We start from the raw sequence: 19,194 nt of genomic DNA on the forward strand, positions 1-19,194 counted from the left end.
TACACTAATGACTCCAACAGACTCACAGAGGAAGTATTGCCTCACCTGGAAGGACTGTTTGGGACCCTGAATGATAGTGAGGAAGGAGGTGTAGGGGCAGGTGTAGCACTTATTCCACTTGCAAGGATAAGTGATTGGAGGGAGAACAGTGGGCAGTGGGGAGGGACGAATGGACAAGGGAGTTGCGTAGGAAGCGATCCCTGTGGAAAGCAGGAAGTGTGGGGTGGAGGGGAGGGAAAGATGTGCTTGGTGGTGGGAGCCCGTTGGAGGTTATGGAAGTTACGGAGTATTATGTGCTGGACACAGAGGCTGGCAGTATGGTAGGTGAGGACAAGAGGAACTCTGTCCCTGGTGGGGTGGCAGGAGGATGGAGTGAGGTCTATGAATTTGTGATTACAAGAACCCTCAAATTAAGGAAAAGGAAATCCATCTCCTTTCTGCAAAAGCAACCAAGAAGATAGGACCATATCTACTACTTCTGCAATTCTGCTTCTACTGCTACTTCATCAGAATGATCACCCTTGGCAAACGTCAAAATAAATTACTCATTAAATATTCCTACCTGTGACTCTAATCATGAATCACTATTTATGTTTCTAAATAAATTCCACTTAGCTTCCTACTACCTGATAAGCTTCATACACCCTGTTTGTGTGTGAAGGTACTAATGCAGATGTTAGGAGATTGGATTTGTCAATATCTTTATTGATATTGATAATGCACACAAGATCATTAAACATTATATGACAATGCATTGATGCCCTGCCTGTTTACTTGGTTCTACTGAACTCAAATGCAACTACTTTTCTCTCACATTCCATAATGAACCTGAGTGCCATTCAAGTTACTTTGCTCCTTCTCATCAACAAAAGCATTTGGAGTTAAAATGGCTACTCTTACCCCTATTCAGCCAGAGCTATCAGGAAGCTCACTAAGGCTTTAGATGAACCTGTGACAAAAAACTTAAGAGTACCTTCACTTTAAGCACATCGACATGAATTCTTTCAGTGCTAATTAGCTTCAACTGGTGTAATCCACTTGCTCTTTATGGAATTGCTACCAATGTATAATAAGCAATACAGTAAGCATAACAGTAGACATAGTCCACAATAGAAGAGTACATGATATATATTGGGTAAATACCCAAGAGCATCCCTTTGCCTGATCGTACTCGAGTTTACTTTCCTATGGGACGCCAGCATTATATTAACTATATCTGAAGATAGGAATATATACTATATACTTGCTTGGCTGACAGCCATCTCTTTCAATATATCTATTCTAAGATTTATATGCATCACCATGTAACAATTAATCACATTATTTGAGTCATATAAATACAATGATCAAATACTAAGATCCCAAAAATAAAATCTGCATTCCTTAAATTTAATGTACATTAATTACCTTTGCCAGAAGAGGAAACTTGGGTGCTTGTGATGTTAAGAACTCCTTGCGCTGAAATGATCATTGGAAGTATAACAAAAGAAAACATTAACAGGAAAATCACAAAATTCAATAAAACCAGAAAGCGGAGAAAGGAGAAATAAGATTGTATTCCCGTGCCAAATTTGCCTGAAAGACAAAAAGAAAAATAATAAAAACTGTAAACCATTTGAAATAAGAATAAATAACATCAAGCCTCTTCTGTTACTCAGTTGTAACTAAAATTCACTTACCCAACTTGGTTCACGTTGCTTAGACTAAGAAAAGTCTGTCAATCCTAGATTTTAAATTTTTATTTGATGTAGAATTTTGGCAGAAGCTTTCAAACTCTCATTACAATACAACCCCATCTTACAAATAAATCCTATGACCTTAAACCTGTCTACTTGCTTTTGTGATTTTTGCACACAGGGTTAACTTCTGTGCTCATGAAATTATTAGAAGTTCAGTGTTTTCGACAATTACAAATACATAGCTTTTTGTATTTCGTTGCACCCAAGTAAATGATCTCACTCAAGAAGATAGGCAAATTCACGTCTGTCAATTTCACAAGCTGCTATTTCAGTAATAGCTATCCTCCTTCCGCTCCTCCATATTTTTATTCAGGTGTCTTCCTCTTTCCTTTCTAGTCCTGAAGAAGCATTTTGGTCCCAAACAACACTGATGCTGCCTGACCTACTGAGTTCCTCCAACATTTTGTGTGTGTTACTTTGGATTTCCAACACTTCCAGGATCTGTTTGTTGGAGGAAGTCTTTCTTTGTTCAAACAACTGTCAACTAAATATAGTTTACCAAAAACCCACTTTTTTCAATATTTACAAATTAGAGACTTCCTGCGATCTCAATTATATACATTTCCTAAAAGTCCTGATAAGAATTTATTAGATGAAATTCTTAATTTGAAACTTTTTTATTATGGTTCAATATCTAATATTTATGTTGATGGGAATGAGAAATGATTCTTTAGACAAAATCAAAAATCTTTGGGAACAAGATTTACAGACTTCAATTTCTGAAGAAACTTGGAAAGAAATTTTTAAACTGGTTAATACTTCATCGTTATGTGCCCGTCATTCGCTTCTACAATTTAAAGTGGTCCATAGGGCTTATATGACCAAGGATAAGCTATCTCGTTTGTATGTGGATATATCTCCCTACTGTGAAAGGTGTAAAAATGAGAATTGTTTTGGACATGCCCAAGTCTTGTAAAATATTGAAAGGATGTATTCCAAACTTTTTCTGTACTTCTTAAAGTAAATTTTAAGCCAAATCCTTTGTCTGCCTTATTTGTTATTGTTGGAGGGAAAGATATCATTTTGAAAACATCTGACTTGCATATTCTGGCTTTTATCTTTCTTATGGCTAGGTGGGCGCTCTTGCTTAAATGGAAGGATGCTGCTCCGCCTAATCACGCTCAGTGGTTACGGGATGTTATGGCATGCTTTAACTCAGAAAAGATTCGTTGATCAATTTCTGAATCTAACCAAGATTTTCAAAATTTGTGGGGACCGTTTTTGAATTATTTTCAAAACATTTGATTTCCCATTAAAGTACAGATGCTGGTTAATAGCATATTTCACTATCTGATATGGTGTTTTTTTTCTATTTTTCTTTACCAATCAGCTTCGGCTTTGGTAGTGGGTTTAGATACACACACACACACACACACACACACACACACACAAAATTATTCATATCTCAACATACAAATTAATCTAATCTACATGAATATAGGGTAAGGAGTTTGTTAATGTGATTCAAATATAATGTATTTGGTATTATTATATCTTCTTTTTGTTTTATAATATGTAATTTCTTGAACTCTGTATTCTTCTATGTAGAAATTAATAAAAATATCAAAAAAGAAAAGTATTTCCAGCACTTGCAGAATTTCTCAAATTTATGATCTCAGTAATAGCTTTCAAACACGGTTTTGTTGAAAACAATAAAAGATCATTCTTATTGGAACAACACACACAAAATGCTGGAGGAACTCAGCAAGCCAGGCAGCAGCTATGCAAAAGAGGATAGTCAACATTTTGGGCCAAGACCTTTCCGCAGGATGGGAGAAAAAAAGATAAAGGTTAGACTTAAAAGGCTGGGGAGGGGAGAGGGAAACGCAAGATGACAGTTGAAATGGGAAGGAGGAGGGATCAAATAAATAGCTGGGAAGTTGATTGGTAAAAGAAAGAAACTGGGGGAAGGAGCACCAAAGGGACATAATGGACAGGCAAAGGATATAAGGCCAGAGAGGGCAAAGGAGATGGGGACTTGTGAAGGAGAGAAAAGGGGAGGGAGCATTACCAGATGTTCAAGAAATCAATGCTCATGCCATCAGGTTGGAGGCTACCCAGGTGTAGTTCCTCCAACCTGTGTGTGGCCTCATCACGATACTAGAGGAGACCATGGATTGACATATCGGAATGTGGATGGGCAGTGGAATTAAAATGGATGGCCACTGGGAGATCCCGCTTCTTGCGGCTGTTGGAGCATGGGTGCTTGGCGAACCAGTCTCCCAATCTACGTCGGGTCTCACCAATATACAGGAGGCCACACCAGGAACACCAGACCCAGTATACGACCCCAAAAGACTCACAGATGAAGTTATGCCTCACATCAAAGGACTGTTTGGGGCCCTGAATAGTACTGAGGGAGGAGGTGTAGGGGCAGGTATAGCACTTGTTCTGTTTGCAAGGATAAGAGCCAGGAGGGAGATCAGTGGGGAGGGACGAATGGAGAACGAAGCCCCTTTCTTTGAAAAAGGAAGATACCTCGTTCATTCTAGAATGAAAAGCCTCATGCTGAAAGCAGATGAGGTGGAGATGGAAGAACTGAAAGAGCATGGGTTTTTTACAAGTAACAGGATGGGAAGAGGTATATTCCACATAGCTGTGAGAGTCCGTGGGTTTATAATAAACATCAGTAAATAAGCTGTCTCCATAGATAGAGACAGTGCGATCGAGAAAGGGGAGGGAGGGGTCAGAAATGGACCAAGTAAATTTGAGGGCAGGGTGGAAGATGGAAGCAAAGTTGATGAAGTCGACGAGCTTGGCATGGGTGCAGGAAGCAGCACCAGTGCAGTCGTTGACATAGCATAGGAAAAGTTGGGTGCGGACAGCAGTGCAGGCTTAGAACATGGACTGTTTCATGTAGCTGACAAAAAGGCAGGCATAGCTGGGACCCATGTGAGTGCCCAAGGCTACATCTTTTGTTTGAAGGAAGTGAGAGGAGCCAAAGGAGAAATTATTAAGAGTGAGGACAAGTTCCACTAGACGGAGGAGAGTAGTGGTGGAAGGGAACTGGTTGGGTCTGGTGTCCAGAAAGAAACGGAGAGCTTTGAGGCCTTCCTGGTGGGGGATGGAGGTGTACATGGACTGGACATCCATAGTAAAAATAAGATGCTGGGGGCCAGGGCACTTAAAATCATTGAGAAGACCCAAAGTGTGTGAAGTGTCACGGATGTAGATCGGAAGGGACTGAAGGGGGGGATAAGACAAAGTCAAGGTATGCAGATATGAGTTCAGTGGGGCAGGAATGAACTCAGACAATGGGTCTACCTGGACAAGAAGGTTCGTGGATCCTGGGTAGGAGGTAGAAACGGCACGTACGGGTGCAGGAACTATGAGGTTGGTATAGCTAATAATGTCTGTGATTGTGTGGAAGACAGCAGTCTGGTGCTCCTTAGTGGGATCCTGTTCGAGGGGTAAGTAAGAAGAAGTGTCTGAGAGTTGTTGCTGGGCCTTAGCAAGGTAGAAGTCAGTCTGCCAGACTACAGCACCCCCTTTATTTGCAAGTTTGATGGTGAAGTTAAGATTAGTGCAGAGAGAGTGGAGTGCAGAGCATTCTGAAGGAGTGAGGTAGGAATTGGAGAGAGGTTCAGAAGGATTTATGGTTCTATGACTTTCTACCCTTACCTATTAGGTTCCCCCTTCTCCAGCCCTGTAATTCTTTCACCAATCAACTTCCCAGCTACTTACTTCGTCCCTCCCCCTTATGGTTTCATCTACCACCTTGTATGCGTCTCTCTCCTCTCGCCCACCTTTTAAATCTACTCCTCATCTTTTTTTTTCTCCAGTCCTGCTGAAGGGTCTTGGCCTGAAACATTAACTGTACATTTTTCCATACATGCTGCCTGGCCTGCTGAGTCCCTCCAGCATTTCATACATGTTGCTTGGATTTCCAGCATCTGCAGATTTTCTCTTGTTTGTAATTCTTTTTGGAACCACAGCTCTTTATGGTGGTCCTGAGGCTTGCCAACAAAGATACAGTTCAAACAATGTGATCTAATTCCTTGAGTAATAGTCCAAAGAAGCACAACATAAGGAAAGACATCTTCTCAGCTGTGTCTGATACAGAAATCACATTAGAGTCACAAGTGTATTCCTGACTTGAAGCCAAGCTCTGACATGGCACAATTCAGCACAGATAATTCAATCCAAACAAATAACTAATCTGCATGTGCACTGCTAAAACTCATCCAACACTACATAAAGAAATTTTTAGATATATAATACAAGAAAATAATGTCTTACCAAAGTATACCGAAACAAATCCACATTTTAATTACTTAAGAATATTGCTTACTTGTATGGTAATTCCAATTTCCTCACCTTCTACATCATGAATATCTTTTCTCCATAGATAAAGGCTAGATATATGCTCCTTGATTCCTTGAGAAAGCCGCCTCCATTTCATATTTTTAAATATAATGTTCTGATTTGACGAATATGTTTGTTCATCTTGTCTAACTCTAATAAAACAGCCAATATAAACAAAAAAATAAAGTTAAAAGCATAACTATGTTAATACACACAAATTTCTAATTGTGACTATCTAAGGATTTGCTTAGGTTCAGCACTGCGTCTACTTTGAGATTTATGCTGAGAATGCCCTCAGAGCTGCACTTTTCACTGTGGTAATTTCACTGGAAACATTGCAGAAAACCTATTGCCCTTATTAACCATTATAGTTCAAAATGATCAATGATATCCTGTTGATCAGGAATTGTTTTGCAGATAACTTCCATGTTTGGGTAATGGAAGTTCACTTTTACTGAATTTACAAATCACTACCCAAAAATTTTCAGATGGAAAATAAAACCTGCTGCAATAGGTTTACGAATGCAAAAAAATAAACTATACATGATCAGTTTTAGATTACATTCTTAGATTTAGTTTTAGATTTCAATGATCTATGCATGTCCACTAATCCATTTGGACTTCATTAATATTCATAAATAATGACCTTCCACCCATGGTAGAGTCTTTTGCCTAACCTGACTTTCTTCTTCTCTTGAATACTAATGGGTAAATCTCGCAATGATCTGGCAGGTTGTTCAACTGCATCTCCCAATGATTCTCTTCTCTTTAGTGAAGTGCTGAAGTAACTGCCAAGGGTGCTTCTCCGTCTGGTTGAGGCTGAAACACTGTGGGATCTTCTTGCCACAGTCTGATAGCTAGGCAGTTCATGCAAGAGTGGATTGATAGAGAGATTAAAACCTACAAATCAAGGTTTAAAAGAATTCAGTGAGATGAAACAAAAATGAAGAGGAAAAACTATTTGATCTAATTTTTCATCAAGTTTAATAGAACTGCTAACCAAATATAAACAGCTTTCCAAAATAGAGCAGCTTTCATACATTTTAAAATCTACATATAATAATCAGCAAAAAAAAATCATGTTCCTCTCACAGGTTCCAATTTAAACAAGCACAATAAAAACTTAAAAATACTTTTCAAAAATTAACCTTTCCTGTTTTTATCTGGTGGCATGTTCTACTTGCACCAAAAGGCATCAAATATATGACAAATTTGGTACCCTTAATGAACGTCAATAAAACTGTCATTCACTCAGGAATAGTGGGTTGGGAATGAGGAATATGGGGGTCAACTGGACTTTTTTCCTTCAGTTCCTAATTTTCTCAAGATTCTTAATTCTCTCATATATCTAGTAGGCTTATGTACCTTCTTCATTAAAAACAGACAAAAATAGTTTAATTTCACTGTGATTTTCTTATTATTGATTGTAAATTCTTCTGCAGCCGTAAGAGGTCCAGACTTACCCTCATTAGGCTTTTCCTCTCTATGTGCCTATAACAGATCTTCCAGTTTATTTAAAGTTTTTATTTGGTCTATTCTCATTTTCTATCTTGCTTTTTATAAAAATACTAGGACGTGATCATTTGCACTTCAATATTGACTGTACAGACATCTTACAGGTTCAGGACATAGCTTACTGCTGATCCATAACAATCCCCATTCTGGCTCCCCTCTCACCTTCTCTTCTCCATGACTGCCTTTCACCTCTCTCTGGTGCCCCTCCTCCTTCCCTTTATCCCATAGTCACACTTCTCTGCTCTTAGATTCATTCTTCTTCAGGCCTTGCATTTTCTACTGATCTCCCAACTTCTCACTACATCTCCTCCTTCCCATCCTCCTTCCCCCCTCCCGCCTGATTTGACTGATCACTTGCCAACTGACTATCCACACAATCAATGCTTCTCATCATCTTGTACACCTCTATCAGGTCACCTCTCATCCTCCGTCGCTCCAAGGAGAAAAGGCTGAGTTCACTCAACCTGTTTTCATAAGACTTGCTAAAACTTTGTCACTGCAGAAATGTTTTGTGACTTGCCAGGTACTTTCAGCATTTCTTGTTCTCGTTATACATCCACAGAACTATTTCATGGATTGATGATGTACCTTGAATGGGTCATTGATGTGACTAAGCAGGGATTGTGGAATTGTGAAAAATGAATTCAAAGGAAAAAGTCCAACATCAATGAGATTGGATGGGTTTTCCATTAAAATTTCGTTTCCTTAGGATTTATGTATACACTAGACAACTGGGTGACCCCTTGAGAGAAAAGTAGTGCAGTCTGATGTGACCAGAATGAACATTAAATTTTCAAGAATGCTATTGGTATTGCTTTGCTTTGGAAATTGAAGATGGAAAACTCAGTTTATTAAAGAAGAAAGATGCATAGCAAGGCAAATATAGCTCCTCCTTGTTTAACAATGGACACTTCTGATGGCAACATTTCTAGTTTTCCTCTGACAGATCGGAGACTCGGCTGACAACTCACCCCAACTTCCCCTCCCTCCGTAGAACTGCTATCAGCCATCCCTACTTACCTTCTAACTCATGTTTCAACTCAACCATATGAACTACAGTTCCCACAATGCACGTCGGGAGACGGGCCAAACGCAGATGCAGTCCCTTTCTGCTGGTGGGGATGGGCGGGGTTGACAAGTTAGCACATGATATATTTGGAGAAGTTGAGCATTTCCCAGTTTAAACTTTTGGAAAAAATGTTCAGCTTTTACACGTTTCGTCCCTAGCTCCAACTGCAATCTGCTTTTCAATCATGAACCCATTTCTATCCTGCAGCTCCAACATCAATTTTTTAAAAGTGGTGCCCCTCAGATATTTTTCGTTTATGATCGTCATCTTGAAGCTGAACACAAATATAATTTTAGACTATTTGCATCAGATAAGAGTTAAAAGAAACAAGAAATTAACTTTCATTGAATATAACGTGTTTAATTGCACAACAGTGATGATGCTTCGTTATAGTTCAACTGAGCTAAAAATATTTTGTTGATCATTTTCATTTGTACCCAATGTGCGAGTCTTTTTGCTTGCGTATCTAACAATAATTAGCCAGCATCAATGGATTCCAGCTGCCCTGATATTGTTTCTACGTGATTCAATGTCACGTTGAAACCTTTCACTGTACTCAGATACGAAGCAGTAACACCAAAGCCTCCAAGATGCTGATTATTCTTGATGATGTGGTTGGCGCTCTCCTAAATGGACGTGACCGCTGTCCTTTGACTGCAGCAAAGGGTTTTATGGGTGTCTCGAAGCACGTCATTGCAATAAGATTTATTTATCTCTTATTAATGGGCGGCAGTTAGATCTGTCCCAATCCTGCACATACTGATGGTGAAGTTGATTAGCATTTTCTGACCGCTTGAAATAGAGCTGCCCTGCCCTGCCCTTTTGCTCTGGTTGGTGTCGCTGTTGAGGCTGGCCATGCGCATGCATTGTGGTGTCACGTCCCAATTTCCATAATGTCGGATTGGCTCTTGGGTGAAAACGGGGCAGGTGATTTTGGCGAGTGAACAATTTTATACAAATATATAACCCTGAACTTTGCCAGCATTCTGTAAGTTTGCGCATTTTAAATTGATTTAGCCAAAAATACTGCTGCTGTATTGCACCGTTTGCGCTAATTGGAGGTCACAAATAGACAGACAGAGAGAGCACGAGTTTTAGTAGTATGTAGATCAACTTCTTGGTTCTCCTTTGCTGAGTTCTAAAATGCTCCCAATCCTCAGTCTTGATTTGATTTTTCTTATCAGCCATGAATGAATCATTTTCCCATTTGACCCTTCAAAGAATATTACTTTTGGAAATTAATGAAGTTTTTAAACTGCTAACCATAATATGCTCCCGGTCATACCTTCCAATATATTCCTAATCAACCACACCCAACTCTCCTCTCTTATCATTTATCTTGTTGAAAGTTCTGAGCATAAGATATGGTATCTTTAATTTGGTCATTTTGATATTTTTCTGTATTTTGGCCTACATTATGAAAATCAATAGAGATGTCGCATCAGGTCAAACATAGGGAAGAAAACCTACTGGAACTGACCACCTACTGCCGATGAATCAATACTCTGTATAGAACACATCTTAGAAGAAATACTGACCATAGGAAAGACACAGAATACACATGGAACAGGGAGACATCAATGGGGACAGAACTGTAGAGTGCAGAAAGAGACCCTACAGCCCACCATGATGCCAATCTAAACTACACCTAACATCCTGCATGTGGCCAGATCTCCCTATTGGGAGTTGACTCTCTATGTGTATCCTTTAAATAGCTCTTAAATGTCACTATCTGCTTCTAGCATGTCATTTACAGGAGTCTTTTGGGACTGTGACTGACATGCTTGGATGTTTCAAAAGGCACAGCTTCTGGATGTTCCACATTCATATTAATTCCTTCACTTTACAATGTCCTCCATCACAGTGTAAGAGATTACATAACAGCTCTAGCATCTCAAATCAGTCATCCATAAGGTGAGTTCAGGTTTCACATTTTTATTGGTTTCAGAATTACATGGTTGAGTTACTGCTCAACAGGATCCCAAATCCCCTGCAGTGTGTACTGCCTCCAGTTGGCTTTTTTTTCATTTCTGCAGATTCCAGCATAAAAGCCCTCTGGAACCATAGTATATGTGAAATGAGTGGGGATCACCAGCTAGCCATTAACTTTAGCTTCAATTTAATCATATTATTTATTTATTGATTGACATTCAGCGTCTTCAAACCACACAGCCCAGTAATCCCCCAATTTAATCCTCACCTAATCACGGCACAATTTACTATGGTCAAATAACCTACCAATCAGAATGTGGGAGGAAACTGGAATACTGGGGGAAACCCACATGGTCATGGGGAGAACATACAAATTCCTTACAGGTTGTGGCAGAAATGAATAATTAAGGTGGTGATTAACATATCAACTGTTACATTTTGCATTATTGTGCAAACACATACACTGGAGCTACACTCATCTGGGCAAGTGGAGAATATCGCATCACACCCCTGACTCATGCCTTGCAATAGTGTAAATCCTGGGAGAGTTAGGGGGTGAATCACTCAAGATCAGAATGAAGGCCTTTGATCTGATCTGTAGTCACAAAAAAAAAATCAAGACTGCAGATAATCAAAATTTAAAATCAGTAGAAGATACTGTAAACGGGTCAGGAAACATTCATGGGAAAAGTTAAGATTTCAGGTCAGAGACACTTCATCAGAGGTCACCATGGAGTTTCTAGAGTAAATATGGAGTTCATTTGCCACAGTATTTATGAGATTGGTCCTGTTTCATTTTGGCCACTAAGTAGTACAGGAGAAATTCACAAGTAGAAGTGATTAAATTATCTACTCAATTCTTTCTATCTAGTCGACATTGCAGTTGAAAATCTGTGACACTTGAATGGTCCTGCCTGAAACGATTTATTCTCTCACTTCCTCAAACCCCAATGTTGCTGTATGTCCCACGGACAATCGTCAAAGGTCATATTTAATAGAACAAAATTATTACGGTTGAAGTTAAAACTTTGGTGCCTCCCCATGTGTGATGTATTTCAATTCAGAAACGCACTGAGCTCTGTTGGCTAGCCTCATCCGAAACTATAGAGCAGACAGTGAAACAAGTTTGTTTTCGTCTAATGAAGACAGGCTTTTCAGCGCTCGGAATGCCATTCCCTTCCACGGACCGAGCCTCATCTTCAGGCCCAATCTGTCGCGAAAGGAATCGAGAAACTTCGGCGAACCCGCCACGCCTGCTTCCGGTGCTGAAACCCACGGGGACTAACACCGATCGCCCCAAACTCCTACTCTTACCGGAGTCACTGGGGCTCGGCGAGCTCTCCTCGTACATGGCGCCTGCTATCGCTCGGCCAGCTCCCGGTTCTCCGGGTGTTACCGCCGCTTCCTGTCCGACACCCCCCCTCGATGACGCTGCTGGCCGGACGGGATGGGCGCTGCAGCCGATCCCGGGGCTTCGCTTTCACTCTCTTGGGTTCTGAAGTGGCTGGAGAGACTGAGGTGGAAATCAGACCCCGGAGTGCGTGGCTTTGTCAACACTACACGTTTCTTCTCAGCTCATGAGCGAGGAATTCTCAAGTGTCAACATGCATGTATTTCTTCACGGAGGTTTTAGCCGCAGGCTTAAATCTTTTCCACTTTTTCCCTGAGGTGGGGCTTAGAGTATATTTTCTATTTTAAGCAGTTTAATATTGGACATGCAAACAACATATCTAACCAACATGCAACTGGGGTGTCCACTAGAAATATGGGCCTGGCATGTTACTCAGATTGACCTGCTGAACCTGCCATTGAATTTGAGGATTTTACAGGCATGTCATTGTTTGTACCTTTCCAGTGCCTTGAGGTACCTTCTCTAAGTAGCCCAGGTCTCAGAAGCTTGTGAGATAGCAGGGTCCTATGCCATTGGCCATAAGTTTTTACCAGGTCAATGATAGATATCCTTTCCCTCAAATGATCAAAAACTCTGCTGTCTTGTCGAAGGAAAAGGTGAATTGAGAGGTAGCTCCCTAGGTATGGTCCACAATGTGAATCATTTTTAATCAATGAAACATGCCTCTACTGTAATATAATGTTAGGGGAGGATTTTGGAATAGGGACACAATGCAAGGTTCTCATACGCCTAATTGAACAATCCGTGAGGGCTTGTGAGGGAATTCGAGGAATATTTTCCACACATTTAACTGAAGAAGCCAAAGGCATTGATGAGTTTGAAAAGGGCCAATTAAATTAGTTGCTGCTTCTTGCATATTTTGTTTTAGAATTGTGTGATATAGGTTATGTAAACTGTCTTTCTGGAAAGATGAATTCACTTTACAATTAGCATATCTTTTGTTTAGTCATTTGTGCTCTTCCTCATCTTGGGTAACATGTTGCACTGAAACTATCGTGCAGTACTTAAGAGTTTGCATTGCCTTTCATTTATTTTGTAATATCTAAAGTCGTGCTTTGACTGAATCATGCCTAGAACAAAAAGGAAGAGGGCTATGGTACCCAGTCATCTCAAATCCTGTGCAGTGATGCAGAGGAGTTCATCAAGAGAGTGTCCTGGACTCAGACATTTTCAACAGTGACTTTCATCAGTGACTTTTCTACTTAGTATTCTAATCCTTCCCATGGTTCATTACAGACCTTTTCTTCACAATTAGATCAGGAGTACTGATGTTTTCTGAATAATAGACGGTATTTAATTCTGGTTCCTCGGAATTCTCACAAATTGAAGCTAACAGATGAAATTTACTGTGGGGATTTCTGAGAGGTGGCTCCCTAGATCTGGTCCAATCTTTAATGTCAGCATGCAGCAAGATCTGATAACATTCAGGCAAGGTAAAATTTTGACTCATACAAGCTCCATCGCAACAACACTCTCTTCTTATCAACATCACCTATCTCCTCTATTTAACAACTAGAAGGGAAACACTACTGATAAGGAATCCCTCAGAACCATCAATGCTATGACTATCAGTGTAGGACAGAAGCTGGGTAATTCTATAAGCAGTGTCTCAACCTCTGATTCTCCATACTTTTTCCCCCATCTGTAAGTCGTGCTAAAAAAGGTTGTAAAGCTCAGTCACATCCATGACTGAACAGTTAGCTATTACAACCGTCTATCTCCTACAGTAAACGCCCATTTTGTCCTCTTCTTATACATCATGATTGTATTATAGATTTTGCACAAGATGCACACAAGTTCTGCACAAAACTTCAATAACAGCACTTCCCAACACAAATATACCAGTACCAAGAAAGACCACCACCTTTAAACTACACACCATTTAGATATATACATCTCTTAGCATGTCACTGAGTTGTCGTGTATTTAATATTTCAGTAATATTGTAAATATATTGTTTGATTAAGCATTCTTTGTTATTTATATAATTCATTATGGGTTATATGTAAAGTTACATGAATGGCATAAATCATTACGCCACCATGTCATATGTGCAAGCCTCACAAAAGTAAAATGGAGTAGACATGTTATCCGGGGTTCCCGTCTTTTTCTTTCGATTAGTTTCTGGAGTTTCAAAACATAATGTGAATCACAGTCCTAAAACACCTTATTTTTCATAGTTGAAGGAGATTCACTTTGGAAAAATGAGCTTTCTTTGTGATTGTCAGAGAAAATTACCGTTGTCAACTAGACTTTAATAAAGACTCAGAACCCGGTGTTCAGTTTAATTATTATGTGATCATGGAAAGCCGCTTGTTAGAAGATCTACGGCTCTGCCTAAGCAAGCATCAGCATGGTCTTTTATACATTAGAGTACGTGCATTTCAGCAGTTTGCAAAGGTTGCAAGTTCCGTTCAGCCCTATTAGGTATCAGCAAGTTTCGGGATGCACCTGTACCTTATGCAAAATTAAACCTAGGGTCCATTAACCATGGAAACAAGCCATTAGTCGTAAGGTCTTCCAGGCAAAATGTCAGCAGTTCTTCATTAACCACAAGATCCGTGTTAGTACTGGTGAGACTGACCCATTCTACTTTCTGTCTTGCTGTCTCCATGACTCTCTCAACCCTTAGTCCTCGGGCTTAATTTTATTCTACAGTGGTGCGCATAATCTTAAAAATATATCCTCTCTACAGTGTCATGGGAGAATCAGAATGTATTTATTTATGTACAATATATTTTAAATCCACAAATATGCATGTTTCTATTACACGTAAGCATTCAAAATGGGAAGCTTCAGGAACAGATTATGACATTGTCTTTTGATAAGTGAGGGTAAAGGAAATGGACAAAATCTAAAATGGAGATTGAAGATACATGGAAGATTAAAGAAATTTTTAAAGTATTTTGGAAACAGTCAACTTTGAATTATCAGCCACAAAACCTTGCAATGAAAGCAGGAATGTCAGCCAACGAAATTACAAAAATAGCTGGAAAATGAAGCATCAAGTTTTATTTAAACTCTACTTCGAGCTATTATGAAATTTACTTTAGAGAATAAGCATTGTTCAAGAGAGAGAGAGACAGTATCTGTCCTTTCTAGGTTTAAACATACAACCTCTAAATAATGTTAAAAAGTTTTTTTTGTATTATTAATTTAAAGTTTCATATCATAAAAGTTCAACAAAGTGAAAGGTTGCTATGTAATTTTAAGTCAATTGATAATTTATAAAACGTCTAAATGGAATTAATTATGCAGATTAAAACCAAATTATTTCTTATAAATATATTTAAGGAGTGTTGTAGATGTGCGCGAAAGCACATTTCAACCAGGCACACACATTCTAAGTAATAGCTTAACAAATAAAGATGTCAAATGTATAGTTTAATTTTGTACATATTACTTTTACCTGTTACTTTAAATTGAAATGTTTGTTGGTTCACAGGTCTATACAGTGCCTATACCAGATTATACCTAAGTATTCCCAGAGAAGGCCTGATCTCTATTAATGGCATTGCATAAGCCAGTGGTATCATCTTCTACTGTGCCACCTTTCTGGATGAGGACTCACTGCCTCTCAGTGATACTTCCTTTGACTTTGAATCCACACAGATGAATTTGATGACTTACAATGAGTTTGAGATGGGCTGGCTTCAAACTACTGACCCAAGTCAACTGAAAGAGAAATCTGGTGGCCAATTGTTCAGTCATGACCACTAGCCGAGTGTGCCGCCTGAAAGGCTGTGGAGATGAGCTGGCCAGTTTATGAGGAGACTGAATTAACAGTGCAGGAACGCACTCCAGATTAATATTATTTAATCCTCCTGACCCAGTAGTAATTTAACTAATCGGTTTGAAACTCGGCATCTTGTCCCTACTGTCTTGACTGTACTTCTCAGATTAAGTATTGATGTAGGCAAAAGGCAGGTAACTATAGACCAGTTAGTTTAACATCTGTAGTTGGGAAAATGCTTAAAGCTATCGTTAAGAAAGATATAGTAAGGCTTCTGCAAAGAAGTGGATCCATCAGGCTGACACAGCATGAATTGAGCAAAGGCAGGTCCTGTTTGACAAACTTACTGGAATTCTTTGAGGATTTAATGAGCACTGTGGATAGAGGGGAACAGGTGGATGTTATTGGATTTCCAGAAGGCATTCAATAAGGTGCCACATAAACGACTTATCCGTAAGATAAGGATGCATAGAGTTGGGGGTGACGTATTAGCATAGATAGAGGATTAGTTTACTCATAGAAAGCAGAGAGTTGGGATACATGGGAGTTTCTGTGGTTGGCAATCAGTGGTGAGTGGTGTACCACAGGGGTCAGTGCTGGACCTGCAACTGTTCAAAATATACATTAACAAATTGGAAAAAGGGACCGAGTGTAGTATATCTTAAGTTTGCTGATGATCTAAATTGAGTAGAAAAGTAAATTGTGCAGAAGCTACAGAGAGTCTGCAGAAAGATATAGATAGGTTAAGTGAGTGGGCAAGGGTCTGGCAGATGAAGTACACTGTTGGTAAATGCCAGGTCATCCATTTTGGATGGAAAAATGAAAGCAGATAATTATTTAAATGGTAAAAAATTGCAGCATGCTGCTGTGCAGAGGGATTTGGGAATGTTTGTACATGAATCACAAATGGTTTGTTTGCAGGTGCAGCAGGCTATCAAGAAGGCAAATGGACTGTTGGCCTTCATTGCTAGGGGATTGAATTTAAGAGCAGGGAGGTTATTCTGTAACTGTCCAGGGTACTGGTGAGGCCGCACCTGGAGTACTACGTGTAGTTCTGGTCTCTTTACTTGAGGAAGGATGTATTGGCTTTGGAGGTGGTGCAGAGGAGATTCACCAGGTTCATTCCAGAGACTATGAGGAGAGATTCAGTCGCCTGGGACTGTGCTCACTGGAATTCAGAAGAATGAGAGGAGATCTAATGGAAACATGTAAAATTATGAAAGAGATAGTTAAGATAAAGACAGGAAGGTTGTTTCATTGGTAAGTGAGACTAGAACTAGGGAACATGGCCTCAAGGTTCAGGGAGTAGATTTAGGATGGAGATGAGAAGGAACTGCTTTTCGCAGAGAATGGTGAACCTGTGGAATTCTCTGCCCAATAAATCAGTGGAGGCTATCTCAGTAAATATATTTAAGACAAGGTTGGATAGATTTTTGCATAGTAGGGTAATTAAGGGTTATGGAGAAAAGGCAGGTAGGTGGAGATAAGTCCATGGTCAGATCAGCCATGATCTTATTGAATGGCAGAGCAGGCTTGACAGGCCAGATGGCCTACTCCTATTTATGTTATTATGAACACGCCAAGCTGGACTATGCCTGTGATGGTTGAGGGATGTGTGCCATTTTCAGAAGGAGACAAGATCATTCACTATTTCTATACTCAACTAAGAGGGACATCTACTTCTGTGTGGTATCTCTCACTTGTATCCAGTAGAATTGGGAGTGATGATGGGTTCTCTGTTTTAATTGTGCATTTCAGTTTGCTCATGAGTGGAATCTCATAAATCAGTGAGGACATCTAGCTTCTTTCTGGAAGTATAACATTGTAGCTAAAGGGTTAGATACCTTTCACAAACTAGGTGAATTAGGATGAAATTGCAAAGTAGCAGAAAATTGTTCCAAATGGTGCCTCCATGACAGCTGACATCCAGTCTAATGTGTATGTCTAGATTGTTATCAAGCCCTCGTAAAGAAGTGTGTATTCAGCCTCCATTTTCCTGCCTTTGAACAACAACCAATGAGAGAACTGAGATGGATTCCTTTATGTCCCTTATTATCTGGTCAGGCTAGGCAAGCTTAACAATACACCAATCATTAATAATAGAAAACAAGCAGGTGGCAGATGAATTAAACAGGTGTTTTGCATCAGTCCTCTCTGGAGGATATAAATAACATCCCAGTAGCAGTAAACTGGGAATTGGAATAGAGGGAGGGATTTAAATTGCCACAAATGTTATCCTTGTGTCTCAAATGAAATGGGTGGTATAATACCATAAGACACAGAATTAGGCCATTTGGCCCATCAAGTCTACTCCACCATTCCATCATGGCTAATTTATTTTCTCTCTAATCCCCATTCTCCTGTCTTCTCCCCATAACCACTAACATTCTTACTAATCAAGAACCCATCAGCCTCTACTTTAAATATACCCAATGACTTGGCTTCCACAGCTGTTTGTTGCAATGAATTCCACAGATTCACCATCTTTAGCTAAAGAAATTTCACCTCTTCTCTGTTCTAGAGGGATGTCCTTTTATTCTGAGGCTACATCCTCTGGTCCTAGACTCACCCACTATTGGAAATATCCTCTCTATGTTCACTGTATCTAAGCCTTTCGATACTTGATAGATAGCAATGAGATCCTCTCCCATTCTTCTAAACTCCAGCAAGTACAGATCCAGAGCCATCAAACGCACCACATATGTTAACTCCTTCATTCCTGGGATCATTCTCGTGAACCAACTCTGGACCCTCTCCAATGCCAACATATCCCTACTTAGATAAGAAGCCAAAAATTGTTCACAATACTCCAAATGCAGTCTGGCCAATGCCTTATAAAGCCTCAGCATTACATCCTTGCTTTTATATTCTAGTCCTCTCAAAATGAATACTAACATTGTATTAGTTTTCCTTACCACTGACTCAACCTGCAAATTAACTTTTAAGGTATCCCGTTCAAGGACTCTCAAGTCCCTTTGCACATCAGTTTTCTGAATTTTCTACCCATTTAGTAAATAGTCTATGCCTTTATTCTTTCTCCCCTACACCATAGTCCATCTGCTACTTCGCCCATTCTCCCAATCTGTCTAAGCCCTTAGTGGGAGCAGACTCTCTACTTCCTCAACACTAATGGCCCACCCACCTTCCTTTATTATCATCCCCAAATTTGGTCAAAAAGCCATCGATACCATCATCCAAATCATTGATATATAACGTGAAAAGAAGCAGTCACGAAACCTACACTTGCAGAACACACTTGTCATCAGAAGCCAACCATTTAAGGCCACCTTTATTCCCATTCTTTGCCTCCTGCCAGTCAGCCAATCTTCTATCCATGATAGTATCTTTCCTGTAATACCACGGGCTTTAGTAGCCTCATGCAGCACTATGTCAAAGGCCTTCTGAAAATCCAAGTAAACAACATCCACCATTTCTCCTTTGTGTATCCTACCCGTTATTTCCTCAAAGATTTCCAACAGGTAAGATTTCC

The 19,194-nt window shown here is 39.7% G+C and overlaps 1 protein-coding gene across 1 annotated transcript in view; it reads right to left on the bottom strand.

The window, feature by feature from the left end:
* Positions 1-12,050, bottom strand: part of LOC132399226 (transmembrane channel-like protein 7) — a 46,936-nt gene extending 34,886 nt beyond the window's left edge. The window contains exons 1-4 of the mRNA XM_059979389.1: positions 11,875-12,050; positions 6,722-6,944; positions 6,057-6,196; positions 1,408-1,575 (exon numbers count right to left, since the gene is read on the bottom strand). Of these exons, the coding sequence (XP_059835372.1) occupies positions 1,408-1,575; positions 6,057-6,196; positions 6,722-6,944; positions 11,875-11,911 (568 nt within the window). The 5' untranslated portion in view covers positions 11,912-12,050. The remainder of the gene's footprint in view (positions 1-1,407; positions 1,576-6,056; positions 6,197-6,721; positions 6,945-11,874) is intronic.
* Positions 12,051-19,194: the final 7,144 nt, after the last annotated feature.

This window comes from Hypanus sabinus, chromosome 9 (assembly GCF_030144855.1).
Source record: "Hypanus sabinus isolate sHypSab1 chromosome 9, sHypSab1.hap1, whole genome shotgun sequence".
Taxonomy (NCBI): Eukaryota; Metazoa; Chordata; class Chondrichthyes; order Myliobatiformes; family Dasyatidae; genus Hypanus; species Hypanus sabinus.